At 47.0% G+C, this 14,863-nt stretch overlaps 1 protein-coding gene across 1 annotated transcript in view; it reads left to right on the forward strand.

Moving 5' to 3' along the window:
• The window catches only part of BUB1B (BUB1 mitotic checkpoint serine/threonine kinase B), a 1,687,592-nt gene that overhangs the window by 350,451 nt on the left and 1,322,278 nt on the right, over positions 1 to 14,863 (forward strand). Inside the window, exon 6 of the mRNA XM_044074144.1 lies at positions 2,053 to 2,228. Coding sequence (XP_043930079.1) covers positions 2,053 to 2,228 — 176 coding nt within the window. The remainder of the gene's footprint in view (positions 1 to 2,052; positions 2,229 to 14,863) is intronic.

Below are 14,863 nucleotides of genomic sequence, written 5' to 3' on the forward strand. Positions count from 1 at the left end.
CCTTTCAGTTTCCTGCATATTCTATGTTACCCTTTTTAGGGTTTTGTTGCTTTGGCAAACTCGATCTGAGGTCATGAGGGTAGAGCAGGGCATTATGGGTGAGGGGAGGAGCTGAGAGCTTGGATCCATAGCTGGAAAACCATGCCGGTTCGGATCCGATATCGGATCCATAACCCACAGGTTGCAGACAAATGAATACACCTACTCAGATGGAACGTTATGGTGAGTACATAACTTCTAATTTTCATCAACCTCAAGGGATACATCGGAGGGAACAGGAGCAGATAAGAGGATTCGGACTTAGCTTTGCTAACTGTCTTCTTAACAGATGGCTCAGAAGCACTTGCGGAACCTTCCACAACGTCCCTAGCCAGACATTTGAGTCTTTGATTTTCTAAATAGAGATTCAAGGCCGACAGACTACACAATGTTTTAGAAACAAAGACCTGATGAATAGAGCAGGCCCGGTGGTCATGATTATAGGCCTTAAGCAAAAAAAGCAAAGCTTGCGACTGTCCTTATGTGGAATTTGCTTTCCACACCTACACTTGCCCTTTCTGGATGACATTAACGAAAACAAAATGCAGTAACAATGTATTAAATCTCCTATGGGGTATTTATCTGAAGCTGGAAGAGGACACCAGTGGTATTCAACGGCAGGCCGAATGTACGAGTCAACCTTCCCAAATGCTGGGGAAAAAGTTCTGAGGATTGTACGTGTGAACATCTTTTTTTTATAGCTGACGTTCACTGTGCCTTCCTGTGACATCACATGTACAGGCAGTGGCTCTATGCTTTTGTATACAGGCTGGATGTCGGGTCGATTGGTGGAATACAACCCATATGTAAAGAATACAGCAGCATTGAATAGAAGAATATCTTACTTTAGATTTTGCAAAAATGCCTTTCACTATGAGCTAAGTATTTCCTAAGCACTGTTGCAACGTGATAGTCAAACATGAGAGAGCTATCGACCCAAGTACTCATGTCTCTCAGTACCTTCTCATTTGGAAGCTTGTGTTGTATATACCATGAACTGGAGCTAGGAGTTGCTTACCAAATGCAAAAATGTTTCACTTTTTAGCATTGAATTTGAGTCAATTTTTGTTAATCAGCTATTGAAAATTGTAAGCTCCTTTTCTAGTGTATTTATATCAGAGGAGGGCTTTAACGACTCGCAGCATGCAGTCATCCTCGTACATTAAGTTCATGTCTGCTCAGTAATCCCCAGTGAGCTCAACCTCTGGAGATGATAGTTGGATGGTAGGGAGCAGGCCAGTCCTGCTGTTCCAGGGAGGTGATCTACCCCCCCTCCCCCCGACTGAGCATTCCCTTCTTCTGTGGTGGCTCTTCCAAGCTCTGCTATAGATGCCCTCTGAAGATTTCCCTTGGTGCACAAAGCGATTGTACAAGACAAGATGGACTCTCTAGATTCTGGTTTCATGGAGTAAACACCATGTTCTCCAGCTAGATGTCACTAATCTGGTGAGCCACATTGGTGACATCTAGCAGAGGCACAAAGTGTTACCAAAATGGTGAGCCAGAGATCCCCTTCCCCAGGATGGGAGAGAAGGCAGTGACTACTCGCTCCCTTCCTTCCCCAACAGCTTTCACCGGCACTCAAGATGCTATTTAAACTCTGATCACCTGTAGTGTAGTTAGGGGTTTAATCTCTCCACTCCATGAAATAGCTCATTACCACACAACATTTATTAAACTGGCAACAGAAATGAACAAGTTATAGCACCACATTCTTACAAAATGGCTCAGATAATTTGGTAGCCATAATAAACCTGACATTTTTGAAATTTGTTTCTCAAATAATTGGAGGGATTTGGGTAAAAGTGTGACTGTTACTGACCCCAGTCTTTTAAAAACAAGTCAGCGCTTTAGAGGTGCATGTTTTATTGCTCCACTCTTAAAGACGTTATTGATGTTTGATAGCACTTATTGGAAATCTTGGTGCTCTACGCTAAAGTCATTTCATAAGCATTTGTTTTTGCTTCTAAAACCTCCTGCAGCTGATAACTACACTTATCTTTTATGATTTAGGCAGTTCCAAACCCGTGTGTCTCGGCAGGCCTTTCTAGGAATCATGGAAGGAGCAGATGATGATGATTTGTCCTCTGTAGCAGCTGAGCCTCAGAGAGCAACTCTGAAGGAGCTGAAATTCAAGGGCAAGAAGATTGCCCTCGCTCCTGTAAATCGTGTTGGAGATACAGTGAAAGGTATGTAACAGGTGGGGTTATAACTAGGAATGCATGGCAGATTTGCTTACTTTCACATGTATTAGTGTCATTTTGTTGTTGGCCGTGTCCTTTTGTGGTAGATTGAGGTGAATGTGCCACTTACAATGGCATGAAGAAACTCATCCACCAAGATTTTTGTTCCAAAGGCCCCCACATATTACTAGACTGCATGATGTAAGCGACTGTGTGTGTATAGATATTCATATTGATCACTGCTGCAGTAGCCGTAGCTATATGGGTTATGTTGTGCCAAGGATAGAACAGCCAGCCAGCTTTCAAAGTTTCAGGGCACCTTCCATGCTCCCAAACTGTTAAGCAGCTCAAGCTGAGCTGACTAAAAGACAAGTTTGGGTGCAAAGCTCTTCATAGCTGTACTGATGCCAAAGAGTTTGCTTCTCTCATGCTTTTGAGGATCAATGGTCGGCATGTACTACTCCTTTGATGGTCAGGTAATTTCCTTTTGGGGAAAATTCCATTTTCTTATTTGTGTTGCTGTTTTATAACTTTCTGGTAGTGACAGAGGAGAATTATGTTTTAAATGACTGCTACGAGACTGTAACGTTTTAAAATGGAGCACTTGTTTTCCTATTAGTTTAAAAGTGGTGTGAAGTAACTGAAAACATTTTATGTGATGTTGTCCTATCTTGCCTTTTTTCTTATTAGATTGGGTTCAGATACGATCCTTGGATCTGTCTCTGCCTTTATTTACAAGTTTGAGGCCCTCTTCCAGCTAGTGGCTGAAATCACTATCCCACCATGCACTAGAACCATCCCTAGATCTTGTTTGCCACTAAACAGATCGAGCATTCATCTTCTAGCTCTGGCTAAATACATTCTTTTTGATTATGTTTTGCTCTAAGTCTTAGAGTTTTGTTTGGATAATTAGATATTTTAGGTTTTATAGCTGTGTGTGTCTTCTCTTAACTGGATAATTTTCGCATTGAGCTGTTTTTCTGACTTTGGCTGTCGTTTATCCGCTAGGCCTTGTATTTCCCTTCCTGGCGTCTGATATTCTGTAGTTGCCCTATTTCTGTAACAGTTTGCTTAAATTAGAGAGCTATTAAACAGCCCATTTTTAGTTAGAGGGCTTTAACCCTAGTGTTCTTGCTGTTTTTTTTCACAGTTTGCCCTTTTGCAGTGTCATTGTGTTAGTTTGTTTAACTTAGAAAATTGTAGCAGGGTCTGTTTAAGATAAGAGGACTTGGTCTTTTTTCTTCCCTGTGTGTTTTGTATCAGCGCTCACTTAAGTTAGAGGGCTTAGTCTTGTTTTTTTCCCGTGTGTGTTGTGTTTTCAATAGGCTCAACCCCTTTTAAGTTAGAGAGTCCAGCCTATGAAGGAAAAAAAGAAAATAACTTTTATTGTATGTTTTGTTGTTGCTGTTCTTGACCTTTAAAAATGTTGGGTACAGAATCTAGGCCAATGGGCTTAAAAAAAAATGTGAAAAGTGTAGTAAAAAGATGCCCCTTATTGATAAACGCACACTTTGTTTATTGTCTCGGGACCTTCCATCTCTAGGAATCGTGCTTCATCTGCCATTCATTTAATCATAGAGCCCTTCTGGAGAGGAAGAATAAGATGATCCTAAAAGTCGTCTTAAAACCCCCTTCTCAGAGGCATTGGAAGAAGGTACGGATTCATCTAGAGTGGATAAGTCTCCTTCTGCTAAATCTGACAAATCAGAAAAATCTGTAAAAAGACCTTCCCCGTCTTCTACTTTGGATCCGGCATACAAAATACCCAGACAGTCATCCTCTGATCCGAGGGTTACTGGACCAGACAAAGCCCCATTGGCTCTGAATCCTCCTTGCTCATTGCCAGTGGAGTTTGAATGAAGGAGCCGATCCCCAACCTTGGAGCCAATCTCCCTTTCTTCAAAAGACAAAGTCTTCCACCCCCTCGACCCAGTCTTTTAGGAGGCTATCTGATGATGATGTGGATCGGGTGGTACAAAAACCTATTACAGACACCGGCGCTGGCCACATTACTGTTGGATCCGACCCCCAGGGCTTTGGATCCTTCGACATCCACCTCCTCTGCTCCATGTCCTTCTCCGATCCAACCTCTGGCTTTGGAGTCAGATGTTCCGTAGTTGGAATTAGTAGAACTGTAGGATCTGGGACCCACCACTAGTTCCACAGATCCAGCCATGGCTCTGACGTCCTCCGCTCCATCATCAGAGCTCGAGAAGTCTAGGACCCAACACTGGTAGAGTCCGGGGGGGGGGGTGAGTTGGATTGGACAGCCATCTGATCCAATTTTGCCTCTCGGAGCCTTGGCTTGGGTGAGTTTGGCTCCTACCTTAGACTCTGGTCCGTTGTCTTTGGTTCCATGGGGTCCTTCGGCTTCTTCGCATCCAGGGATTTCCTCGATCAGGGATGGGGACTTTTGAGGTTGAGGAGGTTGCTGTCTCTACAGATAGGTTTGCAGTCCTCCTCCCTCCAGAGCACCAGTGCCTGCCTCTTTACCCATGCCCTGCATCCACAGGGATGCAGAGACCCTAGGTCTCAGTATGCCCCACAGGGTACCCCCTACCTTCCCAGAGTACCCTTCTGAGGAGGTCCCTTGGAAGAGGCTGTGCAAGAGGAAGCAATTAGACTCCCTAGAGGAGTCAGTCACTTCTGATACTGACCTTGATGGTGCAGAAGGGTCCCCATGGTTGCCTCCTGATGATGTTTTCTTTGGAGACATCCTGGAAATACTTTAACAGGGAGGTGGCTGGAAGTCCTCTAGCCCTTCGGCAAAGGAGTCCATATACTTGATGGCCTTTGGGTCTCACTCTTCCACCTCTTGGGTGTCTCTGCCTTTCATTGAGCTTCTGGACCTGGTTTCTCGAAAGGTATGGGAGTCCCTCAAATTTCATGGAACCTATTCCTGGGAGGCCAGACAAGTTCATCACAGCTCCCTCTGACAGAACATTTTTAACTAAAGGAGTCCCAGTCAATGCCATGGTCGTAGCTGCGGCCCCTAAGAAGGAACTCTAGGAGACATCTTCTTCTGTCCATCCCCAAACAAGGAGTCCAGGACTATGGACGGGTATGGAAAGAGCATCTTTTCCTCAGCTTCTTTTTCTCTTGGATCACTGAACTATCTTACCCATTTCACGAGACTGCAGAGGGATCTCCTGAAAGAGCTAGGAGATGCCCCCCAAGGTTCAGTAGCTGAAGGGGTTACTGACCAAGTGTCCTCTCAGCACACTACCTTAAATTCAGTAGTTAATGTGTCTATGAGGTTCATATCCTATGCAGCTGATGGAGTGAGTAGAGCAGTAGGCTCTGGAATTTCCATAAGGAGACATTCTTAGATACGCTTATGTGACTTCACGGAACCCTTTAAGTCTTCCTTTGTAAGCACCTTATTTGATGGCTCGTCTTTGTTCAAGCCTAAGGTAAAGGACACACTGACCAGGTGTGAACAGGAAGGAAAGACTGTGTCTGCTGTAGCAGTCTGTTTTTCCATGCCAGCTAGACCTTATCCCAAAGGTCAGTGGGGTAGTGGTAAGATGTAGTTCCAAAAATCACAGAGATCTTTTCAGGACACACGTGCTGAAACTTCCCCCAGAGCAGAGGGGGAAGTAATAATGGAAGACGCCAACCTCAGGGCAGAGGGGTCCGCAAAATTAGGGCAACAGCGAATCTTGCTTTGGTAGGCCCTTTCAGGGTTCCTGAAAGGAGACTGGACTGTCCAGCTCTGGAGGCAGTTGGGGCTTGCTTATGCTTGTATCCAGAATCCTGGTGACAAATAACAAAAGACAAATGGGTACAAAGCATCATATCTAGAGGTTACATCATCCCGTTCTCCCTTCTTGCCCCAAAGATGAAAAAAGATGTTCATCGTGTTTCACTGTTGCAGTCATTACTCTTGGGTTATCCTGCTGACAGGCCACCTGCTGTCGGCCAGAATTCCAAAGACTAGGCCCGGCGTCGGTTTCTGTCACTTCTTCCCTGACGTCAGTGCGCCAGGGGTATAAAAGATGCAGCCGACGCCATTTTCTTTAGTCTTTCTTGCTGCGCGGTGCCTGAAGCAAAAGCAGTGTGCAAGTGCCGGTCGGCCAACTCAAGAGATTTTCAAAGCTGAATTTCAGAACCGAAGTCTTCATTAAAGCTAAGTACCCCATTGGGGAAACTTTTTTCTTGCTCCAGACCGATGTCACAATTGTATTTCTTGTGGGAAGCAAATACCTCATAAGGATTTTCACTCTTACTGTATTCCTTGCCTAGGCCCTGATCACAACATTGCTAGCTGTCTGTTTTGTGCTAGATTCAACCAACGCACTATCAAGCGTGGGTTCGATTTTGCTTTCCATTACTTTGGCCGAAGATTTAATTATATAATGCCGGCAGAACAGCCGGAGTTTACAAAAAACACAAGGACAAGGATAGGCATCTGAGGTACAAAACCGATGACGAAGCCTCTTATAGGCCAGTCGCCGGTTCTCAGTGAGGCGCTTTCGCAGCCCCTGGTGCCTGCTACCTCAGAGCCACAGGCCGCTACCGATTCCCACGTGGAGCCGACTGGGCCTCTGGATACTCAAGGTATTGGACACTCTGAAATCAGTCCCTCAGATGGTTCCGGAGCCGCTGAGCAGGCATCTGCTTCTGAGGGTGTCTTCAGACCTACACAACTATATATTAAGCCATCCTCAGCTTCAAAGGCAAACACTAAAGCAGCTCTAAAGACAAAGAAACAAGTACAGCATTCTCCTAGTCAGACTTCCATGCCTAAAAAAACAGATGCTCAAAATGGCTGAAGACCTAATTACTTTGATCAGGGGCTCCCATCCCCCTCCTAATAAGAGGCTCCCATCCCCCTCCTGATAAGAGGCCTAGGCAAGAGACAGAGTATGATTCTTCTGATCAGGTATCTATTTCCTCCGATTCCTCTTCTGAACAGGATTTCTCCATGCTTCCCTATGAGGATTCTGATGCTGAAGAATCCATTCCTTCAGCCTCTCCTCCTGAGGACTATTCCTTTGGGGGAAACACTGCATACTATGGGGGAGCATTTCCACTGGGAGAGCCAAGATTATTCTGAGTCTAAGAAAAGGCTCAGAGACTTCCTGCTTCTTCCTCAGCATAGACCCCTTGCATTCCTCCTGTTTTAGACATTGTAGATGATGTATTTTCAGAGTCCGGACTATCCCCTGACTCTTTACTCCCTGCACCTGCTAAGCCAGACAGATACTACAGGGTCCCGGGTTCTCATAAATTCCTATATAAAAACCCCGCTGCTGACCCAGAAACTATATCTCAGGGTCCCAAGGGGTTAAGGCTTCCACTGCAAAAAACCCTGTCCCCTCGGATAGGGATTCTAAGGCTCTAGACAGATGGGGGAAAAAAGTATACACTTCTGCCACCCTGGCTGTAAGGGCTTTAAATTGTTAATTTCATATGCTTAAATATCAGCAATATTTAATGTCACTACTTAAACAGAAAATGGAATGTTCAGAGAACAAGGAATTGCAGGATTTATTGCATGCAACTGAACAAGTGGGAAAGCATACTTTGCAATGTGGTTATGATTCACTGGAGGCCTCTTGCAGGGCCGCTGTTACAGGTTCTGTTATTAGAAGGCATGCTTGGTTAAAGGAACAAAATCTGCCTGATCATGTTAAAGCAAAATTATTGGATGCACCATTACAGCATGATACTTTGTTTGGTACTAAAGCAGAAGAGGTGTTAAAATGGAGGATAAAGCAAAATCCATGCAGACAGTCAAGGATTTCTTACAGGTACAGCCACCCAGGTTTAGCAGGAACTGGCCTTCTAAAGATTGGTCCTTTCCAGTCTCAGACAGACCACAAAGAGGCAGATACAGGCGTCCCAGAGGCAGATCTCAGCCCCAAGGCTCATACAGGCCTAAACAATGGGGTATTTCTACCTCCAAAAGCGGAGAAGACAAATCACAGCCTTACAGGAAACGGTCCCAATGACTTTCCTCTACCAGTTCCAAGCAGTTTACTTTTGACAGCCCCCTTAGGGGGAAAACTAGCACTTTTTTCATCAAATTGGCAAATGGTTACCCAAGACAAATGGGTTCTGAACATAGTGTCCCAAGGCTACAGGTTCCATTTTCACACCCTACTAAGGTCAAAGGGCATGCCAAACCTGCCACACAATCAATGGGCAGAGGCACAAAAACAAATTACAGCCCTCATGGACATGAAGGCCATTCAGCAAGTACCACAACAAGAGCAGGGGCAAGGATTTTACTCCAGACTTTTTTTCTAGTACCCAGGAAGGACAAAACCTGGAGACCAGTTCTGGACCTATCTATACTAAATACGTTTCTGGAAGTTCCAAAATTCAAGATGCTGACTCTTCAGCAGCTACTGCCCATGCTGGGCAAGAGGGCTTGGCTAGTAACTTTGGACCTAAAAGAGGCATACCTGCATGTCGCAGTCAGACAATCTTGCAGAAGATACCTCAGATTCATAGCTGGCTCAATGCATTACCAATTCTCTGCACTGCCCTTTGGCTTATCTACTGTGCCCAAGGTCTTTACAAAATGCCTGGCACCAGTAATTGCATTTTGCAGACAAAAAGGAATTCAAATTTATCCCTACTTTGACTGCCTAATTGAAGCAGAGAACAAAGGCACTCTTCTAAAGCATATGGCGTTTGTAAAAAGATTACTAATTGGCCTAGGGTTCACAGTAAACAAAAAGAAATCAAAACTAGTGCCCTCTCAAGAGATAATATTCTTGGGCGCATGCTTAAATACAACTGCACAGATGGCTTATCTCACACCAGACAAACAAAAACAATTGACTACTTACTTCAAGAAATTGGCAACAAAAACCCACTTATCTGCAAGGAAAATCCTGCAGGCCCTGGGTTCCATGGCATCCTGCATTCTACTAATTCCGTATGCCAGACTGCATATGAGGAAACTAGAAGAGTATCTGAAAAGTGTTGGGTCTCAGCATTGCCACAACCTGGAGACAGTAATTGCACTCATTCCCTGCCTACAACAGGAGTTTCAATGGTGAGCAGAAGCCTGTCACCACAACAACGGTCTGCCATTCAGTTTACCCACAGCCAGACAAACACTGACAACGGATGCATCAGATTAGGCCCATATGGCAGGAAAATGCATTCAGGGCACATGGTCTGCAAACCAGATGCATCTTCACATCAATCAAAAAGAGATGCTAGCTGTTCAAAATGCCCTGACATCTTTCAAGGACCTGCTTCATCCAGGACAATTACTGATAAAGACGGACAACACTACGATCATATGGTACATAAACAAGTAGGGAGGTACTCATTCCTACCCCCTCTGCAGAAAAGCAATGATATTATGGGACACAGCATTGGCCTTTCAAGTTCTCCTGCAAGCACAATTCCTGCCAGGAAAAACAAATACTCTGGCAGATGAACTAAGCAGAAACCTCATGGATCCCCATGAATGGAAACTGGATCCACAAGTCTTCAGGATGATAAGGAAATGGGGATGCCCAGTCATAGATCTGTTTGCCTCCCCTCACAACGGTCAATTGCAGAGATTTTGCACAAGGATTTACCACAAGCAAGCATGGAAAGTGGACGCCCTATCATTCAGCTGGAAAAATATAACCGTATATGCTTTTCCCCCACTACCTCTCCTTCCCAGAGTACTCCTAAAGGTCAGACAAGAGAAGCCAAAAATGATTCTGATTGCACCAGACTGGCCAGGCCAGCACTGGTACCCAATCCTGAAGAGCTTGTCTCAAGGTCCAGCATGGATATTGCCTCAAACTTCTCACTTGCTGACCCAACAAAACAATCGGATCCTGCACAGCCAACTCAGGACCTTAAATCTGGCAGCATGGCGGATAATGTAGTCATTCTGAATACTCCTCTTTCAAAAGCTGTTATAGATGTTATCTTGGAGGCCAGGAGGCCCAGTACCAGAAAGTCTTATGCAGAAAAATGGAAGATATTCTGTGCTTGGAACCAGGAACAAGGCATTGACATGACTGTACCAAACATTCCTCAGATTTTACAATACCTGACTGAGATGCTGAACAAAGGACTTTCTTTCTCATCAATTAAGATTCATGCCTCTGCCATCTCTGCACATTGCAATACGGAACCACCTATCTTTTCTCACCCTTTAATAAGGCAGTACCTCAGAGGGGCCAAAAACATTAGGCCTCCAAGGAGAGCACCAATTCCGGCCTGGGACCTCAATTTTGTTTTGGAAAAACTCACACTGCCTCCTTTCGAGCCAGCATCAATAGCGGATATTAAATTCTTATCCTGGAAAACAGCTCTGCTCCTAGCCATTACCTCTGCAAGGCAAGTCTCTGAATTACAAGCACTCATGGCTGTGGAACCTTTCATCATTTTTCATCCAGACAGGGTTTCTCTGAGGACAAACCCTACATTTATGCCTAAGGTGGTGTCCAGTGTGGCCCCCAGTCAAACCATTCACTTGCCTACCTTTTACCCAAATCCACAGAAGGGTGAGAAAATTCTGCATTCGTTGGACATACACACGCAGTTACGTTTCTACTTGGACAGAACTAAAGCTTTCAGAAAGACTGAGCAACTTTGTGTCATATGCTCCAGGATCACAAGGAAAGGCCATCTCAAAACAAACTATTTCTAAATGGATAGGCCCATTGCATCCGTTTCTGCTATTCTCAACATGGCAAATTAGTGCCTAAGGGCATTAGGCCTCATTCCACTAGAGTAGCAGCCACTTCAGCAGCCTTCCTCAGGGGAGTACCGACCAAAGAAATCTTAGAGGCTGCAACTTGGAGTTCAGTGCACACCTTTACAAAGCACTACCACTTGCCTCTCTACTCTAAGTCCAGAGCAGGCTTCGCCACTGCAGTTCTGCAGGGCCTCATAGCCTCTCCTAATCCTATTTAGTCCAGCCACCCTTCCTCAGCTTTGGGATTCATCCCAAGAGTAATGACTGCAACAGTGAAACACGAACATAGTACAGTTGTGTACCTACCATAAATATAGATGTTCGAGTGTATTCACTGTTGCAGTCCAGGTTACCCACCCACCTTCCCCCTTCTCTTTGCTGGGACTTATCTGCACGTCTCTATCCTATACAACCTTTTTGGTGTATTTGCTTGTAGATGAAGGAAATGTTATTTTTGTGTATGCATTTTTTATTGATATATTTTTCAGCCTACCTATTTGGGGCACCTGACATCTGGGGCAAGAAAAACTGAAGAAAATTGTGGCGGCTGCATCTTTTATACCCCTGGCGCACTGACGTCAGGGAAGAGGCGACAGCAATAGACGCCGGACCTAGACTTTGGAATTCTGGCCGACTGCGGGTGGCCTGCCAGCAGGATGACTCAAGAGTAATGACTGCAACAGTGAATACACTCTAACATCTACATTTATGGTAGGTACACAACTGTACTTTCTGGATGTTCTATCCAGTCAAAAGGAACAGGCAACTTTAGAAATTCAAAAATTGCTAGACAAACGAGTCATCTAAAAAGTCCCCGCAGACTAAGTAGGATTCAAAACTTAATCAAGATTCTTTTTAGTTCCAAAGAAAACAGGGGACTGGAGACCAATTCTGGATCTTAGCATTCTAAGCAAATCAGTAAAGAAGAGCAAGTTCTGGATGGTGACACTGTAGTCAATACTCCCATTCTTGGGAAAAGATGATTGGATGTGCACTATAGAGCTCTAGGGTGTGTACTATCAGATAAAAATGGACAGGTGATACAGGAGACACATGTGCTTTCTGCTGGAAACAAGCCACTACCACTTTCGAGCTATGCCCTTTGGCCTCACTACCCCAGTGTTTACCAAATGTATGGCAGTAGTAACGGCTCACTTGAGGCAACTAGGATTCCGGGTGTTTCTGTACTTAGACAACTGGCTGTTATCCGCCATGTCCAGGCATCTGCTAATACAAAGCCAGAAGTACAACCTTGCAACTCTGTTGCCACTTAGGGATTACCATAAAGTACGAAACATCCTCCTCAGAGCCTTCTCAGCATGTGGTATTCATAGGGGCAGAATTAGATGAAATACAAATGATGGCGAGACTTCCACCAGGAAGGATACGATCTCTAATGTGCTCCTTCGAGGCTATCGAGGCGGCACTCAAGGCCTACCTCGGTAGCCTCGTCGAGGTCTACTTACAGCCTCTCCGATGCTGATCTGGACCGGATGATGCGAAGGTTCATCCAGGCCCAGATGCAGATGGGAGTGTAGTGCTCCTGCCCCCCCCCCCCCTGGGGGGGGAGCTCGACCCCCTTTTTTAAGCCCATTGCTCCTTCTCTGACCCGCTACCCGGGTTCGGAGCGCCCGGAGCCGGGCAGCCTCGGAGCCGCGGGTGGGTCGGCGCCAACAGTACTGGGTACTTCGGATCCGACCCTGCCCTCGAGTCTGTCGGATTCGACCTCTCGGAGCCTTGGCCCGAGCTTCAGATCCGAGGGACTCAGTGTGCCTTCAGCGCAGTCCTTGTCGGAGCACACTGGTCCCTTGGATCCGAGGGGCTCGGCGCCGGCTCCGATCCGCTCATCGGATCTGAAGGGGAGCCGACTTTCGGATCCTATTGTCGAGGCTGGCTCCCCCTCGGCTTTTGATGTAGTGGAGAGGGCTCTGTTGAGGGCATCCGGACCCCCGGCCCTTGCTTCGGCTCCGTCCCACACTCCATCTGCTCTGGGCCAGGCTTTCATCACCTGGCCACTGTGACAGCCTGCTTCACTGCCCCAAGCAGTTCCTGTGGTTCTGGACATTGCTGGTGAGGGCTCCTCGGACAGCTCCCCCGAGGAAGCACCTCGCAAGCATTCGTGTAAGAGGAGGCACATAGACTCCCCCGAGTCTTTGACCGAAGACACTGACTTGGAGGAAGGGGAAGGCTCCCCAAGATCACCCCTGAGGATGTCTCCTTGAGACATCATGGAAATGTTACGGATTAGAGGTGGGTGGTCTGCCCCAAAGTCTTCCTCGGACGAGTCAGTGTTCTTGGAGGCATTTGAAGCGGGCCAGTCTACCTCTTGGGTGTCCCCTCCTGCCGACCCCCTGGTGGACCTTATTACCACCAGGGCGTGGAGGGACCCGGACACCGTGGAGCCAATCCCTAAGAGGCCCGACAGGATCCTTAGCCCCCCTGCTGACCGTGCCCACTGGAGCAAGGGACCCCCGGTAGATGCCATGTTGTCGGCAGCAGCCACTAAGAGGGAACTCGCCCAGGAGAGTCCCTCAGTCCATCCCCCGAGCAAGGAGTCTCGGATGATGGACCGTTTGGGGAAGCGAATCTTTAGTTCAGCGACCTTCTCAGTGAGGACGCTCAACTATTTGGCACACGTCATTAGGATGCAGCGCGATCTTATCAAGGAATACGCTGCATCCCCCCCAGAGTCCATATCGGAGGAGGACAAACTTATGCACTCCACCCGTATGGCCACTCTTCGTTCTGTGACTAACACCTCTATGCGGTTACTTTCCCACGCTACCGAGGGAGCCGCTAGAGCTGCGGGAGCGGGCCTAGTCACAAGACGGCAGGCCTGGCTCCGCCACTGCGATTTTACGGAGCCCTTCAAGGCGTCATTCGCGAACGCCCCCTTTGACGGTTCTGCCCTTTTTGGCAAGACGGTTCGCGATACCTTGGTTCAGAGCGAGAAGGACGGGAAGACGCTGTCTGCCGTCTGCTTCTCTGTGCCCCAGAGGTCCTACTCTAGGAACCAAAAGAGCCAGAAGATGATGTGGTTCCGGAAGTCGCAGCATTCCCAACCCGCTCCGGACAACCAGTCCTTCCGCGGCAGAGGAGGACAGGGAGGACGCCGCCCTAGGGGCAGAGGGGCTTCCAGGAACTTTGGGTCCAGGGAACCTTTCTCTGAACGGCCCACGCAGCAACCCTGAGGGGTTGCCAGACTGCTCCACTCTGGAGGCAATCGGGGACGTTTCTCGGAGCACCTAGCGGCATGGGAGTCCATTACATCGGACCACTGGGTACTCCGGATTATATCCAGAGGTTACAAGATCCCCTTTCTTCATGTCCCAAAGTTAAAAATCCTCCCCGATGTTCCACCCGATCAGAGGGAGGCCGCTTCAGCAGAAATTGGCCATCTGCTGAGAAAGAGCCACCCAGCCCGTCCCCCCAGACCAGATCGGATCAGGGTTCTACTCCAGGTTTTTTTTAGTGCCAAAAAAGACGGGAGACCTAAGACCCATTCTAGACCTGTCCCTGTTGAACCTGTCAGTTCCCAAAGAGAAGTTCCGGATGGTCACTTTGCAGTCCATCCTCCCATATCATCATATCATATCATATCATCATCATCATAGGGGAGAATCACTGGATGTGCTCTATAGACCTCAAGGACGCGTACTACCACATTCTGATGGACAGACGATCCAGGAGGTTTCTTCGCTTCCGGCTGGGAGCCAGTCACTACCAGTTCAGGGTCCTTCCCTTTGGTCTCACCACAGCCCCCAGGGTGTTCACCAAAGTGTTAGCAGTGGTTGCGGCCCACCTGAGGCTTCAGGGGGTGCAGGTCTTTCCGTACCTAGACGACTGGCTTCTCACCGCTCCAACAAGGCATCTACTCTCTTTGGCAAGAGACTCCTTCCTTCATCTAGCTCCCAACCTAGGCATCACGGTAAACATAGAAAAGTCCAACCTGGTCCCTACTCAAACAATAGAA

Source organism: Protopterus annectens, chromosome 6.part0, assembly GCF_019279795.1.
Source record: "Protopterus annectens isolate FY-2018-M chromosome 6.part0, PAN1.0, whole genome shotgun sequence".
In the NCBI taxonomy this organism is placed as follows: Eukaryota; Metazoa; Chordata; order Ceratodontiformes; family Protopteridae; genus Protopterus; species Protopterus annectens.